The 20,317-nt window shown below is 40.1% G+C and overlaps 1 protein-coding gene across 1 annotated transcript in view; it reads right to left on the bottom strand.

The window, feature by feature from the left end:
• Positions 1-212: 212 nt before the first annotated feature.
• LOC141095374 (G-protein coupled receptor 55-like) overlaps positions 213-20,317 on the bottom strand; it is a 40,956-nt gene continuing 20,851 nt past the window's right edge. The window contains exon 2 of the mRNA XM_073581336.1: positions 213-1,481. Within this exon, the coding sequence (XP_073437437.1) occupies positions 539-1,477 (939 nt within the window). The 5' untranslated portion in view covers positions 1,478-1,481 and the 3' untranslated portion in view covers positions 213-538. The remainder of the gene's footprint in view (positions 1,482-20,317) is intronic.

Genomic DNA, 20,317 nt, shown 5'->3' with positions numbered 1-20,317 from the left:
CGTTTATTGTAATCATAAATAGGAGACATTCAAGTCATGGAGAATAACTTCTCTGCTAATCAAATTTTCCAATAAAATCTGTGCAAACAGGCAAATTCAAAATTTTGTATGATCCACTCATCTCTAATTATTAGTTATTAGTGATGAGCGAACATGCTCGGATAAGGTGCCCGTATACTAACCGAATGTCTTCGGCATGTTCGAAAAATATGTTTGAATCCCCGTGGCTGCATGTCTCACGGCTGTTCAACAGCCGGAACAGATGCCGTGATTACCTGTTTGTTAGATATGCAGGCGCCGAAGACACATGGTTAGCACCCGAACATTCTCAGATAGCATCTTATTCGAGGATGTTTGCTCATCACTATTAGCTACCAGTAGAATACAGAGGAGTAAGCTGTCTCATAGTGTACATTATCAGTGTTAGATGTTTTTAGACTCCAGTATATGGTAAGCATTGCTTACATGGGTATACGTTATATATCTAATATACAGTATTTAGCTAATGTATTATACTAATCTTTACATCATGCCAATCTCAGGTTATCGTAATCTCAACTTGTGTCATACTTGAATATGTCCTTTTAACTAATTTGCTTTGAAATTCCTTTCCCATAAAATAGTAGGTGATGGCATCAAGACAGCAGTTAATGTTAGCAATGCAGAGAGCCACTTGCACAAAGAGACTGATGTGTTTTCTAGCCATGCAGTTTGAAATGACATGCTTTCTGACCAAAAACTGCAGAAAAATACCAATATGACTGAGAAAAAAGGAAAGCATGAACACGACCAAATTAGAGATAATGATTCGTATGACAATAGTCTTCGATCTCTCACACTGTATGGATGAGGATGACACTGGAACCATCAGAGCTCTGATACTCTGGATAGAACAGTACAGCATGACTGTCATAGGGATGAGAAATCCAAAAATCTCTAGAGGTACAATAATGTGGGTACTCCAGACGTTGTCTGACATATTGTGGAAACAGCTTCCACTCCTGTAGTTATTGGAAAAATCAAAAGTGCAGAGAGCCACTGTCCACACAAAAATCCAGACAAGAATGCATATGCATAAAGTTTTCTTGGGTGAACGTAACACCTTGGACAGGAAGGGATGTTTGATGGCAATATATCTATCCACACTGATGAACATGATTGTGAAGATACTTCCATAGATATTAGTGAAGTAAAGGGACTCAAACAAGCTGCATAACCGTCCATCTATAACAATCCTATATATCGTGAAGTAGAGTCGGAAAGGTAAAGACAGAACAAGAAAAAAATCTAACACTGCCAAATTCAGAAGATATATTGAGGCTTCTGTATGCTTTTTCATGGAGGAGCAGAAAATCCATAGGGCAGATACATTGAGAATAAATCCTATGATAATTGTAGGAATGGAGATGAATAGTTGGACAGTGTTCATTGTTGATGTTACATTTTCAAGTGAGTATTTGTTCAGGCACTCGTTCATTTCTCTGTCAAGAAAACAGAAATTTCATAAAGTCAACACGTGAGGTTTAAGAATCTATCTTATAAAAAAAAACCTCTGGATTTTCTTTGTAATACTTTCATCAGACCATTATGTTACCTTTTATTAGCTACGCTTTTCTTGCACTTACTTTTGTAAAATACTTGCCTTTCCTTTTGTACAGCTGCTTTCTAAAGTACAACAAAACCAAAAAGTATCTGCTTGTGTGTGAACAGATGGAGACACTAATAGTAGCAATACTACATAGATTTACATGCTGAAAGAGTTTGCTATAGAGGAATATGTAATTTTTAGGGAAATATAGCAAAACTGTCAATAGAACTGTCCTAGTTGCCTTCATGGCTAGATAGTAGCATGAATCTCCTAGATGGCGCCTAGATATTTTACACAGATAATGCTGTAACCGGGGTTAAGGTGATAGTCATGGCGAGGGACTGCTGTTCCCTCACGCCCTGGCACCCCGCCACATAAACACAATGTCCATTCTGTTGTGTGCTGTGTGTGCAGTGCATTTCACCCATCTGTGGGTTAGAGGTCTCCTCAAACTGTAGAGTTCCAGCTTTCTTCAGCAAGACACAAAGATTTTTAAAGTCCAAGTTCATTTTCAACATAGCAACATTACTTAGCTCTTCCAGTTTAGATACAGACATCGCACAACAATAATCACATACAGTTAGGTCCATATATATTTGGACAGAGATAACATTTTTCTAATTTTGGTTCTAGACATTACCACAATGAATTTTAAGCAAAACAATTCAGATGCAGTTGAAGTTCAGACTTTCAGCTTTCATTTGAGGGTATCCAGACAGAAAGGCCCACAAACAAACAGCAACTGAAAACCACCGCAATGAAGGCCTGGCAGAGCATCAAAAAGGAGGAAACACAGCATCTGGTGATGTTCATGAGTTCAAGACTTCAGGCAGTCATTGCCAACAAAGGGTTTTCAACCAAGTACTAGAAATGAACATTTTATTTACAATTATTTAATCTGTCCAATTACTTTTGGTCCCTTTAAAAACAGGGTGGCACATGTTATGGAGCTGAAACTCCTAAACCCTTCATCCAATTGTAATGTGGATACCCTCAAATGAAAGCTGAAATTCTGAACTTCAACTGCATCTGAATTGTTTTGTTTAAAATTCATTGTGGTAATGTCTAGAACCAAAATTAGAAAAATGTTGTCTCTGTCCAAATATATATGGACCTAACTGTATAACGGATACTCCTTTCCCCGAGCTGTCCCTGGTCCTCCTGACAACACATGTTCCTGTACCATATCCTGCGGCTCCCTGAGTAGCTGGACTAGCTTGTTCCTGGTGATCCCCGTCCATCTTCCCCATCCTGGGCGAAAGTAAAGGATGCCGATGCTAATCCTCAGACCGTAGGTCTCAGACGTCACGGGAGTTTCCAATAAGCTTAGCCGCTGTTTCTCTCATGCTGCCCTGATTCACTCGTGCTCGTGTGTCTGACCACCGGTAGGGCCTGGATTCATGAGCTTCTGTCATAACACAGCTTCGGTCAATAACCTCACTGTTCCTCTTCCTATACACAACTACTTACCTCAGGAACACATGCTCCTCACCTCTCTCTAGCTCCTCCCACTAGCTACCATCCTGTTGGTTTAACTATTTCTTATCTTATCTCAATCTAATCTCCTAATCTAGAGTGCACCCCACTGTTCTAAGTCCTATGTTACCCCTTATTACTGTTAACCCATACCTTATCACTATATCTTCCTATCTCTATACCTATCTCATACAAATATGCATAACTTACACAATGCATGAACATTTTGACATGTTAATGTACAATAAAACAATATCACATTACATGACACTTTAAATGCAAAACGTACAAAACGTACCCGATTTTATTAAGAAGATGTGCACAAGGATGCAGGGCACAAATTAGCCCCCAGAATACCCCCTACAGTGCCATACATTGTGACTATAAAATCAAACATGTAGAAGAATATTTTTAACAGATATAATAAACTCAAAAAATGACCTACTCAATACAGTACACTTTAGTGTTTCAAATCCTAATTCAACCATCCAGATAGGTCAGGAAATTACTAACACAAAAAGAAAAAATCAAAAACCCTTAGTCTCTCTAAATTATATCAAAATTATATATTTTGTGTGTATTTCTATATAATAATCAAACCCCTTAAATGTATGCCTCAGGCTGGTTTCACATTTGCGTTTTTTAGCGCTGGAAAAAAACGCACACCTGCGCATGCGTTTTTTCCCCTATATTTAACATGGGTGCGCATACCTGCGCACTGGTCAGCGCATGTATGCGATTTTCATACGCTGCGTTTTTTTGGGGTGTGCGTTGGGATTTTCCAGACGCAGCATGTTGCATTTTTTGGCCCTGCAAAAAAGCGCATGCGCACATATGCGCACGTTTTGCGCTAAAAATGGCCATTATAGCCTATGGATGCGCATATGTGCGCACTGGCATGCTCATGTATGCGTTTTTTTGCATATGCGTTTTTTTTTTTAAACCATGGAATTTAGGGGTTTGGGTTAGAGTTAGGGTTAGTTAAGGGGGTTTAGGGTTAGGGTTATGGTCAGGGTCAGGGTTAGGGTTAGGGTTAGGGTCAGGGTTAGGGTTAAGTATGGTTTTGTTAAGGATTAGGGTCATGGTTAGGGTCAGGATTAGGGTTAAGTATGGTTTTGTTAAGGGTTAGGGTCAGGGTTAGGGTTAGGGTTAGGGTCAGGGTTAGGGTCAGGATTAGGGTTAAGTATGGTTTTGTTAAGGATTAGGGTCAGGGTTAGGGTCAGGATTAGGGTTAAGTATGGTTTTGTTAAGGGTTAGGGTCAGGGTTAGGGTTAGGGTTAGGGTTAGGGTCAGGGTTAGGGTTAGGGTTAGAGTCAGGGTTAGGGTCAGGATTAGGGTTAAGTATGGTTTTGTTAAGGATTAGGGTCAGGGTTAGGGTCAGGATTAGGGTTAAGTATGGTTTTGTTAAGGGTTAGGGTCAGGGTTAGGGTTAGGGTTAGGGTTAGGGTCAGGGTTAGGGTCAGGATTAGGGTTAGGGTTAGGGTTAGGGTTAGGGTTAGGGTTAAGTATGGTTTTGTTAAGGGTTAGGGTCAGGGTTAGGGTTAGGGTTAGGGTCAGGGTTAGGGTTAGGGTTAGGGTTAGGGTCAGGGTTAGGGTTAGGGTTAGGGTCAGGGTTAGGGTTAGGGTTAGGGTTAGTTAGGGTTTAGGGTTTGGGTTAGGGTTAAGTATGATTTGGTTAAGGGTTAGGGTCAGGGTTAGGGTTAGGGTTAGGGTCAGGGTTAGGGTTAGGGTCAGGGTTAGGGTTAGTAAAGTCATGGTTTGGGTAGTGTGAGGGGCCACCTAAAAATGTTGGAAAAAAACGCAAACGCGGTAAAAACGCGCTAAAAACGCATACAAACGCATAAAAACGCTGCGTTTTTTTCATGCATGCTCATAAAAATGCTTGAAAAAAACGCAGCAGTTGTATGCTTATGTATGCGTTTTTTCAATGCGTTTTTTTGCGGGAAAAACGCGCTGCAAAAAAAAGCAAGTGTGAAACTAGCCTTATCTCTACACGTTTCATCATCCCTATGACAAACTACTCATGAGGAGATAGTTGTTTTCAAAATTAGCATCTTATTTCAATATGACAGTCTCCCCTAAAAACCTGAAAAAAATAAAAGGTAATTCTACATGTCCATGTTTTGTTTTCCAAATGTTTTATTTGAGTTTCAATAAATGGGGAGGATGGGGAGGAAAGATGGGGAAAAAAAGGGGGGGGGAGGAAAAATGTAAAGGGAAAGAAGGAAAAAGGAAGGACAATAAAGTCCAAATATAAAGAAGACATAAAATGAAACAAGTTAATGCAGAAGCATATTATGCAGTGAATTATTACAAAGGTAGGTATTTAAGCATATAATATATTAATATATATGTTCCAAAGACCCAAACACAAGGGGCCTTAGGTAGGTGCACTCTGGGTGAAGACTTAAGAGAACAACCCCAGCCATCCAGACAATTTCCTAGAATATTTAGCAAATTGATCATGCACATTCACAAATTTCAATTCAAAAGAATGATGAAGGCTAAGTTTGTCTATAATTTCATTAATTTGTGGGGGTTTTGGGTTTTTCCAAAGAAAGGCAATACTATGTTTGGAGACTAGTAAAATGTGCATAATCAATAGCCTGTTAGAAGTATCAATTTTGTCTGCGTCCAGAGAAAGAAGGGCCAGACGAGGAGATAAAATAAGTCGTGTTCCTAGGATAAAATCGATAAGGTTAGAAATCTTTCTCCAAAAGGGAACAATTTTAGGACATTGCAAAAATATATGCAAGATATTTCCTGGCCTTCCACAACCCCTTCAACAGAGCGAGAATAGTCAGCGTTGATTCTATGAAGTCTAACGGGGGTATAATACCATCTCGTTAAAAGCTTGAAGTGGGTCTCTTGTAGTGATAAGGAAATGGAAGAGGCATACGAGAGGGTACATGCCTGTTCAAGGTCAGAAGGGTCAATTGTCGTGTGCAATTCGGATTCACATTTGACAATATTTTGAGTCTTTACAGCTTCAAAGCTATTGTTACACCATTTGTACGTGTATTCAAAACTCCAAAAATGTTATGATCTATATTACAAATAAGGTTAACTGCTGCTTCAGAGATTCTCGGGTAGATAGTAAGGAACTCATGGATTATGTCTTTGAGGATAACATATTGTAAGAAAGCAGGGGTAGTAGATTGAAATCTTTCCTTGAGTTTATTGTAAGGTGTACAAGTAACGCCATCGTATAAATCTTTAATTTTTTTAAGTCCAAGTTCAGACCAAATGGGGTCAAAGGTCTGATTAGACGCTTGAAAGATAACTGATAGAGCCAGATTTTTTATTGTGACTTCTTTGTTAGAGCCTCTTTTTGGAGCAGAAAATTTTTTCCAAGCTTCAGAAATAGCTTGAAAAATCGGATGAGATTTTGTAATTAATTTTTTATGAAGGAGTTGGTTCAGAATTAGTAGGTGAAGAGGTTTATAATTATTAAAGAACAGTTCTAGTTCATGCCAAGCTGGTGTCGTATCATGAGGCCACCAGTATGAGCTTTGTTTGACTAAATTTGCAATCTAATAGGCCGTAATATTTGGGGAACCAGCTCCACCATAAGATTTATGGTTGTATAGAATATTTTTTGCTATTCTGGGTCTTTTGTTATTCCATATAAAGGAGTTTAATGAGGCTTGAAGGTTTGTGAGAGAGGAAGTGGGTATTTTTAAAGGCAGTGAGCGAAGTAGGTATAGGATTTTTGGGAAAATATACGACTTGACCATCATGATTCTTCCCCACCAAGAAAGCCCATCATCTCTAGATGTATGGAATTCATTAAAAAGCTTTTTAGTAAGCAGCTCTAAGTTTATTTTTATTAGAGAGTTTACGCTTTTGACGAATTTTAGGCCTAGATATGTCAGCCCATCAGTAGCCCACCCCCAAGGTGAGAGGCCCTCAATTTCCTCTTGGTCTGATCCTAGGTTAAAGCCAAGTATTTTGGATTTTGAGTTGTTTATTTTAAAATAAGAGATTTTAGCAAAAGTCTGGATTAAGGTTTGTAAGGCAGAGATAGAGTTGCTTGGATCTGTGAGGGTAAGAATAATATCGTCTGCATACAATGCTATTTTAAAATTTCTGTGAAAAGTTTTGATTCCCGAGATCTTTGTGCTGTTCCTCATTAGTTGGGCCAGAGGTTCAATAGCTAATGCAAAAATCAATGGTGACAATGGGCAATCCTGTCTGGTCCCATTAGCTATATTAAACATAGAGGAAAGATGATTGTTGGAATAAACCCTCGCACCAGGGCCGGAGTACAAAGCCATAATACCTCTCGTGATCTGAGAAGCCATTCCAAATTTTTTGAGCGTTGCTTCGAGATATGACCAATTAAGGTGGTCGAATGCTTTCTCAGCATCAAGAGAGATAACAATGGCCCTGAGTTTGTTCGAGGAAATAAGCTTAATTATGTTAATGAGTCTTCTCGTGCCATCTGTGGATTGTCTTCCTTTGAAGAAGCCTATCTGATTATGGGAAATTAAACTCGGGAGGAATTGATTTAGTCTATTGGCCAGGATCTTTGCATACATTTTTATGTCTGTATTGATAAGGGATATAGGTCTATAATTAAAAATTTGGCTAGTGTCAGAATTTGGTTTTGGGATTACGATAATTGTCGCTTCCAGCATCTCTTTAGGAAATGTTTGGAAAAGCTGAGTTAATACTTTGACAAGGTGGGGGGTTAATATGTTACTAAAAGACTTGAAATAATCATTACTAAACCCGTCTGGACCGGGTGATTTGAATGTTTTAAGTTTGTTTATAGTATCTACAGTAGGACTTCTTGTTCATTGAAGGGAGAAGACAAAAATGATAAGTCTTCAGGGTTAAGCTTTGGAAGGTTCATGCTGGAAAGAAATGATCCAATCTCTGAGGTAGATGACTGCATATTGTGGTTGTCTTGGTTGATATTGTACAGATTTTTGTAATAATCAGCAAAAGCTCCTACAATATCTTTAGGGTGGACCAGGGATGTACCATTAGAGGAAGTTATACTGTCAATTCTATTCTGTTTCCGTATATTCTTAATTCTGTTTGACATATATTTTGAAGGGCGATTTATAGGTAAGTAATGTTTGCATTTTGCTGATCTAATAGCTGAGTCGTAAAAATTGAATATGATTTTCCTTAACTGCAACCTGAGATCAGTAAGTTCTGATAATACAGCTTGTTTGTTAGAGGAAACAGAGGATCGACATAGTTCCTCTTCTTTAGATTTAATAGACTGTTGTACGGTAAGGATTTTATCCCTATTAATTTTTTTTTGTCTGGAGGAAATTTGAATCAAGACTCCCCTCAACACCGCCTTGTGAGCATTCCAATAGGTAAACGGATTGAGGAGGTTTGATTCGTTTTGACTAAAATAATTTTGTAAGGCTGAGCTGATTTCAGATTTGATGATGGGGTTATGAAGCAGAGAGGAGTTGAATTTCCACATGAATTGGGGATGAATTGGGGACCCTACTATCAGTTCTGCAGTTACCGGGGAATGATCTGAAAGATTTATTAAGTATGGAGCTGGAGGGGAACCTTGGCAAGGAGAAGACATCTGTGAGTATCAGATCTATTCTAGATGCTGACTGATGGCCATCAGAAAAATGAGTAAACTCTCTAGATATGGTGTTCAAACAGCGGAATGAGTCGAATAGCTCATGATTATAAATACAGCTATTCAAGGATTGCGTTTTTTGTCTGCTGGGAGAGGTGCAGTCTAGTACACCATCTGGCACCATATTAAAGTCCCCTAACAAAAGTAGGGTTCCTGATCGTAAGGTGTCTAATTTTTTCATTAGCTTATTCAGGAAGCTAATTTGTCTGATGGTGGGAACATAAGTATTAACTATTGTGAAGGTTTGGCCGTTCAATTTGCACAGGAGAATATGATAATGTCCTTTTTCGTCTTTTACTTCAGAAAGCAATTCAAAGGAAATAGAGTTACTAATCAGGGATAAAACCCCAGCTTTCTTTCGTGGGCCGCAAGATTCAAATACAAATGGGAAATTTTTGAGATTTGAACTTGGTTTCTTGAAGGCATACAACCTCAGGATGCATCCCGTTAATCTCCCTACCAATGGAAAATCTTTCCAAGGGCTATTTAGCCCTCTGACAATGCATGATACGAATTTTATTTTCATGTTACAAGAATGGCTGGGTTCGTATGAAGTGGGGTAGAGGAAATGCAGAAACCAGAGTGCACCTACCTTTGAAGAACTTAGTTATCCAAAAACCTCAAACTATACCTATTTGAAACCAAAAACAAAAGAGACACAAAAACAATAAGAACAAAATTGTCCTTCAGGAAGAGCCGAACCAGAAGGCTCTAATTCCTTAGTGGGGAAAGTATGTGTATGGATCCCATTGGAGGCATCCCTTAGCATAACAACACTATTCCCAGAAGGAAAATAATCTCATGTGATATATGAGTCCATAAAGTAGCAGAGAAGTCAGAAAACCTGTGGAAAGAAGAATAATAAGCAGTACAGTACAATACATTGACCAAATAATCAAGAAGTGTAGAGAGGCCTTATAACAAGGTGAGTAAATATATTGGCCAGGTCTCTCCGTTGGATCATCCCTTCTCTGACGAGGGTCTTGAGAGTTGGAGATTCTATGGCGGTCAGGTATCCTGTAGTAGGACAGGAAATCTCTTCCTTCTTTAGGTGAGAATAAGACGGTCGTCTTTCATGTGGATATTATCAAAAGTTTAAGTGGGAAGCCCCATTTATAGGGGATATTATGTTCCCTCAAGGTGGAAGTGACTGGCTTAAAAGACTTTCTTCCTTCAATTGTTTCCTTTGAAAGATCCGTAAATAGCTGAAGGTGAGCATAGGGTTCTGGAAAACCTCCTAGATCTTTAACCGATTGTTGAATTTTTGCCTTAATCTTGAAGAAGTGTACCCTTAAGATGGTATCTCTAGGTAGATCTTTATCAGTATTCCGTAGTTTGGGAAGTCTGTGGATCCTATCTATGATGAGATCTTGGTCTGTAAGTGTCGGTAGTAATTTTTTGAAAATTGTCTTGACGAAGTCTTCTAGTTTATCCGGTGAGATAGATTCTTGTATTCCTCTTATTTTCAAGTTGTTTCATCTGTTCCTGTCTTCTATATCCGCAACTTTAATTTTAAGTCTGTGAAATTCAGATTTGAGATAATGGGTGTCTTTTGATAAATCATCAGTGTGTTCTTCCACTACAGTTAGCCGTTTTTCCTGGTTGTCTAACCTGCTGCTAAATTTAACCAAGGTGGACTGTAAAATTTTATTTTGGTTTTCAAATGATTGAGACATACTGGACGTGATTTTCTGGGTGAGAGTATCCATGTAAGAGTGTATGGATATAACATCCAGATTTTGGGAAGGAGAAGGATTGGTGTTATCCATCTTAAATTTTGACCTTTCCGGCAAAAAGTTTGGTGAATTATCTCGAGACTCGGGACTTGAAGCGTCGGCTGGCGATGTGAATTTTTCAGAAGTTTTACCAGGATTTTTCCTTTTTGATGAGAGAGATGTATCCATGACCTTTTTATGAGGAGATCTGGCCTTAACGATATCCACTTGATCTTTAAAGTGAGGATTGTATGAATCCTGAAATTTTTGTGCTTTTTGAGGAGTCATATTAGACACTTTCGTTGATTTGGACACTGGAGTAGCCTTGTGACTCATCTGGTGCCCTTTTTTTGAATCCTGCCTTGCAGGGATTATATTAGAGAGAATTGATATTATTGGTGATGTGGATACTGAATAAACATTAAAAATATAGAAAATTCTTGTGTCTTCCTATGCCTTTTTATAAAAGGGACTGTGAGGAATGAGATACACCACAGAATCAGATGGCACTTTTAATATTGTATGATGCATACATTAAAATCCTTTATTAACTACGCGCCGATATAGACGCGCTCCCTGTGACTTTAAATGCAGCCATGACAGGCGGCTAGTCTTCACACAGGGCTCAGTGACGTCAGTCCCCGCTCATAAAATATGCAACAGGGGAGCCGGCAGCTGATACACGGCACCGCTGAAGAAAGGCAGATCACCCCAGTGGAGCCGCACAGGAGCGGTGGGGAGCGGAGGTAACATTGAAATAGGCACAAATCACAAACTATTTTGTGTCCTTCCGTCTCACAGATCTGTTATGACAGGAAATTGGCACACTTGAGATAGGACATTGAGATGAAAGAGATCCCTCCGCAGCCGTTATAGCTCCCGCAGCCTCGCACAAAGCAGGGGTATATAGCTAAATTAGGACACCCTGGGACTTCCAAAGGGTCTAAAACAGACAAGAGGAGATTCCAAAAAAAGTCAATGTCTTTTAATTATGCAACGAGAGAAATCCTGTCAGATTAGGCACAGGGTGGGGACTATTTTGTACCCTTCCGCCAATCAGCTGATATATGACAGGATTTTTGTAAAAAAATCTCCAAAAGACAATAAAAATCTTTAAAATGTGGTAGACAAGCATGGAGATACTTTTACTGAGGACAAGGACAACCGGTGGGTAATGGAGGGAGCAGGGAAAGGATTTTTTCACTCACGGTTCAAAATGGTGTCACCTGGCAGTAAAATGGCGGGAAATGGCCTCAGATTTCAAAAATTTCTTTTTTAATGTCCAAAGCTCAGACAAGGGGTTTCAGAATGTACCTCTGAGTAACGAGAAAACAATCCTTCCGTGGGTTATCGAAGAGAGCGATTTTCTTTTGCTTTATTTGTCGCTTTAGGAGATTCCTCCTCAGAGATCCTGAGCCATGCGTGTTACACCATCGCCAGCTCAGGCCACGCCCCTACATGTCCATGTTTTGAAACAGGTAAATAGTACAACATCTTATAGTACTGTATCATGTCTAATTTCTTAAAAAATAAGCGAGGTCCAATATAATAGGATGTGTCATCCACATGAAGCAGGGAAGGAGGATGGCATCGCAAGAAGAGAGTAGGTGCTGGATCAGGACCAGAGACACCCATCGAACTGGACCGTATCTGTCTGTGAGGATAATAAAAGCTCTTTTTATGCCTTGCAGAGAGAATTGGGGACAGGTTCCCTTGCTCTTATTGTCTACTGAATGGACATAGCGGCCGACATTTATCTGATATCACGGCAACTTTGCATAGGCAACTATGCGGTTTATGCCATTTTACAGATTGTCAGCCATCCCTAACCTTATTATTTAAAGCACCACATTTACAGATGCAGCATACTGAAGGTGCATACAACACAAATGGCATATTAAATGGGACTGTGAACACGCAGGTCATTTAAAGTATTCAATCACGCTCATACCATGACGTCACACCTATGCCGGAATCCGATTGGTTTACTAAAAACCAATCAGATAAAAAATATGGTATTTCTGAAGGAGGTGTCATAGAGGGCTCAACCCATGCGACAAATCGTAAATTAGAACGTCATCTCCAGAGCAGTGAATTTAGCAAAGGGTTGTTACTAAAGCAATAAAGATGCTGGAAAATATTACCCAGGTTTTTTTAGAGAGTAAAAAAACAGAGATAGAAACAAAGTAAACATGTACCCTGCTGTAAGAAAGTAAAAAGCAATAGTGCATATAAATAACATAGGACACTTAGTAAACACTGTTTTTTATTAAAAAAAAAAGCATAAAAGCCATCCCACTGGTGACAAGGTGTACTCAGTCAAGATAGTCCTAACCTCTAGAATTAAAACTTTGCCATGTGTGAAAAATTGCCTCAATGTGAATAAGGGCCGAGTAGGACCGGAACCCAACTATGGATACCCAGCCATGGGAAGCTACAGCTCTGGCAAAATCTAAGAGACCACTGCACAGATTTTTAAAAATCAGCTTCTCTACATGTCTTACAACTATTCCATTCCAATGTCAGTTGAATTCCAACCAGAGTACACCTCATTCTAATTAATGTGCTTCTGATTAGGTGATCACCTGAACCAAATCTTATTTAATGAAGGAAAGTATAAAAAGAAGCCTGCTGTGGTGTTCACAATCCTTTTGCAATAGGACAACCTGGATGGCAAAGCAAGTGCTAGTAATATCCCAAAAGTAATAGGAATGAAAAAATAATTTTTAACCATGCCAAAGGAGTTGAAAAGAAATGTCTTGAGTGAGGAAAAGGAGGGCTCAATTCTGGCTTTACTAGCAGAGGACTACAGTGAGTGTCATATTGTCTCCATCCTTAAAATTTCTAAGATGGCAGTCCATTACAACAAGGTCAAGCAGCAGACATTGTGGACAACAAAGCTACAGACTGGCAGAGGGTGAAAACGACTCTCCACTAACCGGGATTACCGTCATCTTATTCAAATGTCATTGAGCAACTGAGGATGACATCAAGTGACTACAAAAGGAATGGCAAATGGCATGCCAAGACACATGAAAGCTGTGATTAAAAATCATTTTTTTCTTCAAAATATTGATTTCTGAACTCTTACTGAGTTAAAACATTAGTATTGTTGTTTCTAAATGATTATGAACTTGTTTTCTTAGCATTATTTGAGGTCTGCAAGCACTGCATTTTTTTGTTATTTTGACCATTTCTCATTTTCTGAAAATAAATACAAAATTTAGTGCTTGGAAATTCGAAGACATGTTGTCAGTAGTTTATAGAATAAAGAGCAATTTACATTTTACTTGAAAATATACCTAGAAAGAGAAAAATCAGACAAGCTGAAAATTTTGCAGAGGTCTTTTAATTTTTGCCAGAGCTGTATATAAACGCAATGTCCAGCTCAAAGAAAGGGAGGCTATGCATTTACTTTCACTGCTCATGAATCTAAAGCATAACCAAAATTTGATTGGGAAGTCCTTTCCAGATTTTGACTGTGATAATGCCTCTTTCAAAACCCGATTTTAAGATGTTATCCAATTGGGAATTGAATAGATTGGTGGATTGCTATCAAGTCTCTTATAATACTGGGTCATATTTAGCTGTTGTTTTGCAACTTCTGAAAGAAAGTAAAAATAACCGTGTTATTTTTTAACCTTGTGCAGCTCACTAAACACATAATTTCATTTTTATTGTAAGGAACATCATTTATACAACAAACATCTGGACAAAACTGATAAAATTATAAAAAAGGTATAAAATGCTGATTTTAGCATTAACATTCTAGACATATATTGTTCTGAAAACCATTAAATGATATTACCATAAATGCAAAAAAAAAAAAAAAATAGGCCATATGTTGAAAACATAAACCACAAAAAGATGTGATTAAAAACTGCAGGCGGGGGAACAAACAAAACTATGATTATATGACCATTAAAAATAAGTAAGAACCAGGATAACCACAATACCAGTATATTCAAGTACAAATATATATATATATTATGACTGCAAATTCTAAATGTAAAGTATGTAAAAAAGGAAAGAATGTAAATAAGAAAATGATAAAAGAACTATTATTCAAGAACCAAAAAATACACTCATTTATAGCAATAAATGTATTGAAGACACAATTGGAAAGGTTTTGAAATGTAATGTGTAAAATTCAACCTCAATGTAGACTATAGAAGACACAGCAATAAAAAATACCCCAGATAGTCATAATAAGGGCAGAGACACACTGATTTTGATGCAGGAGAGTCGGCGTGGGACATGACTGTATGGCGGATAGGTATGGGATATTGTTGCTTTTTTATTTTTTGATTTTTTACAGGAGAACGATGGCTTTGATTGGATTGGGAGTTTAAAAAAGATGGGAAACCAGTGTGTTTAATTATTTCATTAAAATACTTTATTCTTGATGAGTTTTAACCCTTTCATAGTATTAGATTAATAATGGATGTCAATAAGACAGCTCTCCATTATTAACCAGGCTTAATGTCATCTTACAATAGCAAGGTGACATTAACCCCTTATTACCCCATATGCCACCACTACACAGCAATGGGATGAGAGAGGCTAAGTGCCTTTCAGATGCGCCTTCTCTGAGGTGGCTGGAGGCAGATGTTTTTAGTCAGGGAGGGGCCAATAACCATGGTCTCTCTCTAGGCTATTAATTTCTGCCCTCAGTCACTAGCTTTCCCTCTCAAGCGAAGAAAATTGAGCTGGAGCCCTTGCAATTTTTTTCCGTGATTTAATTATTTAATTTAACACCTACAGCTACAAATTTTTACACACTTACACTAATAATATTAGTAGTCAGGGACGTATATAAATCAAAATGAAATGCAATGGTTTACTGTATGTAAACCATGTGTCATATCCTGTTGGCTTTGCTATTATTTTACAGAAGCCAATAATTCAATTATAGGCTATTCTAATATCTATATCTCTATCAAATATAAAGATATACTGTATATATACAGTATATATATATACTGTATGTCACTGACATACGTATATATATATATCCAAAAATACCTCTAGGACAAAGGAGGACGGCACCGCTGTCACCGCTGTACTGCTCCACTGCACATGTTAAGATATGTTGCAAGCTGTACCTGAAGATACCGGGTGCTAGTCCGAAGAGCACAATATCAATGATTCCAAGCAAGAAGAAATAGACAGCACTCACCGATCTTGTGGAAAAATTATTTTCTTTCTTTATTGGCAATGATAAAACATCATGGCCGGGAGAATGAGGACAGGCGTGTGGGAGTGCTGATGACGGCCGCTTTTCGCTGAACAGTGCTTCTACGGGTCAGTGAATGAGAGGATATGACGTGGAGAAATACCCCATCACAGATGAGCCCCTCCTTCCACAACTACCTCCACAGTGTCATGAAATACATAAAAATCAATGAAAAACAACAAATAACATATACAAATACATATACATCCGAGTGGGAGAATTAATACACAAAGACTCTCTCTATATGAAAACCTTACCCCTGGAAACTACGCCTTAGCAAAAAGTATATCTTCCCCATGGGTTTACTACAAAAAAATGGACATGTCTACCCTATCATTGAAACCAATAGGGCCCATTGCACCAACATGCATAATCCACCTAGCTTCCCGTCTAAGAAAAAGTTCATGCAGATTTCCCCCTTGGGGGGGCAAGACAACTTTTTCCAAACCTGCAAACAATAATACATTGGGATCTCCACCATGAATCTCTCTAATTTGATTAATTAGATGGGGCACCCCCTTTCCTGAAACTATGGATTTGTAATGTTCTCTGAATCTTACATCCCAAGGCCGTATCGTTTTACCCATATAGTAATATTTCCACTGACAAAAATAACATAAGCGACATAATCCATTTTGCACGATATAAATTCTGAAAGTCTGCACTGGTCCATGATTCACACATTTTGACAAGTTAGGTTTTCCACGCTTGTCGAAAATAACCTTGTCTCTCATTTTACAAGTCCACAGGCCATACTGAATACCCCCTTTGCCACCAGAGGCTCGACGTGACAGTACTTCCATAGCAAACTGGGCAACTACTTGCCACTAGTCCAATTTGTTGACCATGAAATCTATGGCTCAGGTTATCTGCCTGAGAAAGGACGAAGACTAAATACGACTGAACCTGGTTGTTCCGATGGTGTGCCTGTGTTTGCGGAAGTGAGCTAGGTTGTCACAATGACAGAAAAAACATCTGGTGCTGCTTGTCAAATATTCTGTAGGTGTTGCTGCTGCATTGGTTACTTGTTGAAGGCCTAACTCTGACACAGGCAGGAGATTGCTGTGCTTGTGTGGATCACAGAGAGGTCTGCTGATTAGTCGTGTGGGCGTCAGGCATTTGCTCAGTGAAACCTTCACAGTGGAAGTAACAGAGCTTTTTTTCTTCCTGAGCCTGCAAGAAGAAAATCATTCATGTCTTTCAAAATATCAACTGGAAGAATTTTTTCTGGTGCAGTATGTTCCTCAGTCCCAAAGGTACAGTGGGTTAGGGGACTTTGGGGCAGAATATAAGCAGGTGTCATTGACGGATTTCAAATTCTGCTGTGTACAACATTAATTGTGATGGTGGCATAGGTGGTGGACTGAGTCGAATGTTGACTGCAGCTGATAGCGTTGCTCTCAGAGGTTACATCATCCTGCTGTGATTGAGATGAAGGATATATGCTTCTTTACACCCTCCACTTCCTCACTGCTATGTGTTTACCATAGCTAAAAGAGGCCAAATGTGCCTTGGTTTGGATACTACAACAGCTGGGACGGTTGCAGCCACAAGTACTGTTGATAGTACAACTGATGCTTGTGGAGCGCCCCGCAGGGCCTTAGGTTACTCGGTACCGGGCCCGTTGACTTCAATGGGGGATGTCACTGTGGCAGTGACCCGGTCTGTGGCCCTTGGTATCCAGTAATAAAATTGAGGATAGTTGTGTGATGTTTAAGTGTGACGCCACCCGTGGTGTTCAGCAATGAGTGGCCAACGCTGCGGTTTTGGTCCACTGGGGCTGATGGTGACGCAGCAAAGAATGGTTCAGCTCCCCACGGGTAGAGCTGGGCCCCAGGGCAAAAATATATTTGATTAATGGTTCAGATGGCAGTGAACGTTGGGGTGCAGAGAAATAAGAGAAGGACACAGAAAGGTGCAGGTTTCTTTACCTTTTACTTGCAAGTCGTTGCAATCCGGGGTACCACATACAGGTGATGGATTGAGTCCGGCTCACCTGAAGGCATTCAGGGGATCCACCCTGCCAGGTGGGGTTTTGGACCTTCCTTCTGCGCTTTATTTTGGCTCCCTGCTGTTTGTAACTAAGCTGCGACCCTCTCTTGTGTGATGGTTTCTAACCTATATGGCTGACAGCGTGATCCTATATCACGGGTACTGTCCTTTTCACTGTCAGCCCCGGGCTCTTGATCTGCTGCCTTGCCTTCAGGTGTTCAGTGTCCCCAAGGAACTTGCAGTCCCCTGTACTTCCAGATTCGGTGGTTAGGGCATACAGCTCCTGTTCAGCCTAGGACTCTGGCGTCCTCTTTATATATCAGCACTTCACTCTGGGGTCAGCTATACGCAATTTTAGCTTCCCCAGTGCCTCGTGTCTTTGCTCCTTATCCTTTCCCTCTTCACAGATCAGCTCCCCGTCTCCAACTGACTGGATCTTCCAGAAAGATCCTTTACCTCAGGCTTAACTGTCTTGTCATCCGCTCAGCTGCTCACGTTTCCATGACAACTCCCCTGTTTTCTCTCACAGTTGACTGCTTGCTGACTCACTAACCTCCTCTGCTGGCCAGAATTTATAAGGCAGCTCCCCTTTCTGACCTGCAGCAGGAATTGTCATGTAATCTATGTTACCTGGCATGGGGGCCCCCTCCTGCCTCCAGGCATGACTTTACCCCTTAGAGGGAGGCAATGTCACTGTGACAACGGGACTCTGGGGTCTCACATTCCCCGCCAGTGAAGTTCAGTACTCCCGGTCTAAGGAAATATAACAAGAATTGTTAACAACAACAATTAATGAAAATCTACAAAGTCTTAAAAATGTAAAAATTATCAAAAGCCAGAAAAGAAAAAGCAACAATAACAGTTACTGCAGCGATCAGTCCTTACGCTGCTATCCAGGAATTGTCTTTGTCCTTGTACCTGGAGTTTGATTGGTGGGAACCGCTTTAGCCCACTTTGTATGTCATCCTTGGGTGTGGCTACAGGGCACTTTGTAGATGGGCCTGTTTTTCGGCCACGCCGGCAGCTTATTTTCAAGGCCAAATTGGAGTAACTATTTACAAATAAAAGTTCTGACCACACATAGTCCTGTGGCCCAATTGTCCTTTAACTGGTTATTATGAATACTTTATAAGTTCATACAGTAAGTCTCTGTAAGCTCTCATGCTTAACGGTTACAAATATACATTCTTATTAATTTATTTACATTATGTATTCTCTATAACGGATAGGGATCTGACCTCTGGTACTACGAGTGGATCTATGCAGTACAGGTATCTACGATGACCTGACCTGTTCTCTAATGTCTACTGCTGGTGCACTATTCGCTACGCTATAAGTGGACCTGTGTAATATTGGTATTCTGGACTGCCTTCTCCTGACTCTTAGACTTACCATGAGACTGACAGATTCCCCGCTAGCAGGGGACAGATTTCCGCATTCCACTGAAGATGGGGCATCTGTTACTGGAGCCGTTTCATTAAGAGTCTCTGCTTCAACCAGTGCAGTAGGCTGGTGAAAGGTTAGGACTGGTACTATGATAGCCTGATTCACTTGTGTCCACATCCAAGGAAATTCTCCAAGGATAGTATGGATCTTCTCTTCCTTCTCTACTGTGTGCTGTGGGGTGTTTTGGACTTCCTCTTTGTCTTTCAGTTGATCAGGGCACACTTTCAGATGATCTCTTAAAACTGCCTCTGAGGTTTCTCCTCCATCCTTGCTGATGAGGCATACCTTGGTGTTATTAAAGTCTGAAGGTATAATGGTGTATGGCTCTGCCTCCCACTGGTCATCTAGTTTGTGAACTCGTCTCTTTCTTTTGAGTACTTGTTCTCCTGGTGTCAAGGGTACTGCAGGGGCATGTTGATTGTAATTCCTTTCCTGCCTCTGTCTTGCCTGGGACAAACTTTTCTCCACACATTCTTGCACTTTGCGGTATTGTTGCTGCCGCTCTGTATCCCAGCCTGCATCTGGTGATGTCGTCTTAGGTGTTAAAACTCCCATGTCCAAATCAATGGGTAACTTGCCAGGTCTTGCCCTCATCAGGTAGGCCGGAGTGCAATTGGTGGAGTTTACCGGTATATGATTATATAGATCTACCAGATCTGGCAACTTCTCTGGCCACTGGTTTTGTTCTTCCAGAGGTAAAGTCTTCAATAGGTCAATTACCACCTGGTTCATCTTCTCACACATGCCATTTGTCTGTGGATGGTATGGCGTCGTCCTGATTTTCTTGCAACCGTATATGTTACAGAGCTCCTGGAACACTTCTGCCTCAAAGGCTGGACCTTGGTCGGTGAGCAGTTGTTCAGGGTATCTGTGCGGTCGACAAAAGTGTTGTTGAAATGCCTTGGCTGCTGTCTTCGCTGTTTGGTCTTTAACAGGCATCGCTATCAAGAACCTTGAGTAATGGTCAACAATGGTTAGAGCATAGGTGCAGCCATTCCTACTCAGAGTTAACTTCACATGATCCAAGGCTACCAGTTCAAGTGGCTGTTTCATGATGATTGGTTGTAATGGGGTTCGCTGGCTGTTACGGTCTTTTCTGCACAGGTTGCATGGGCCACATTCTCGGCACCACTTCTCAATGGCTCTCCTCTTGCCAACCCAGTAGAATCTTTCACGAAGTAGGACCTCCATCTTCTTCCACCCGAAGTGTCCTGCTCCATTGTGGAACGCCTCCAAGACCATTG

The sequence above is a fragment of the Dendrobates tinctorius genome, unplaced genomic scaffold (genome assembly GCF_039654945.1).
Source record: "Dendrobates tinctorius isolate UK_male_01 unplaced genomic scaffold, ASM3965494v1 ptg000069l, whole genome shotgun sequence".
Taxonomy (NCBI): domain Eukaryota; kingdom Metazoa; phylum Chordata; class Amphibia; order Anura; family Dendrobatidae; genus Dendrobates; species Dendrobates tinctorius.
Note: the sequence above shows the minus strand (reverse complement) of the source record. Positions and strands in the feature narration are given on the sequence as shown.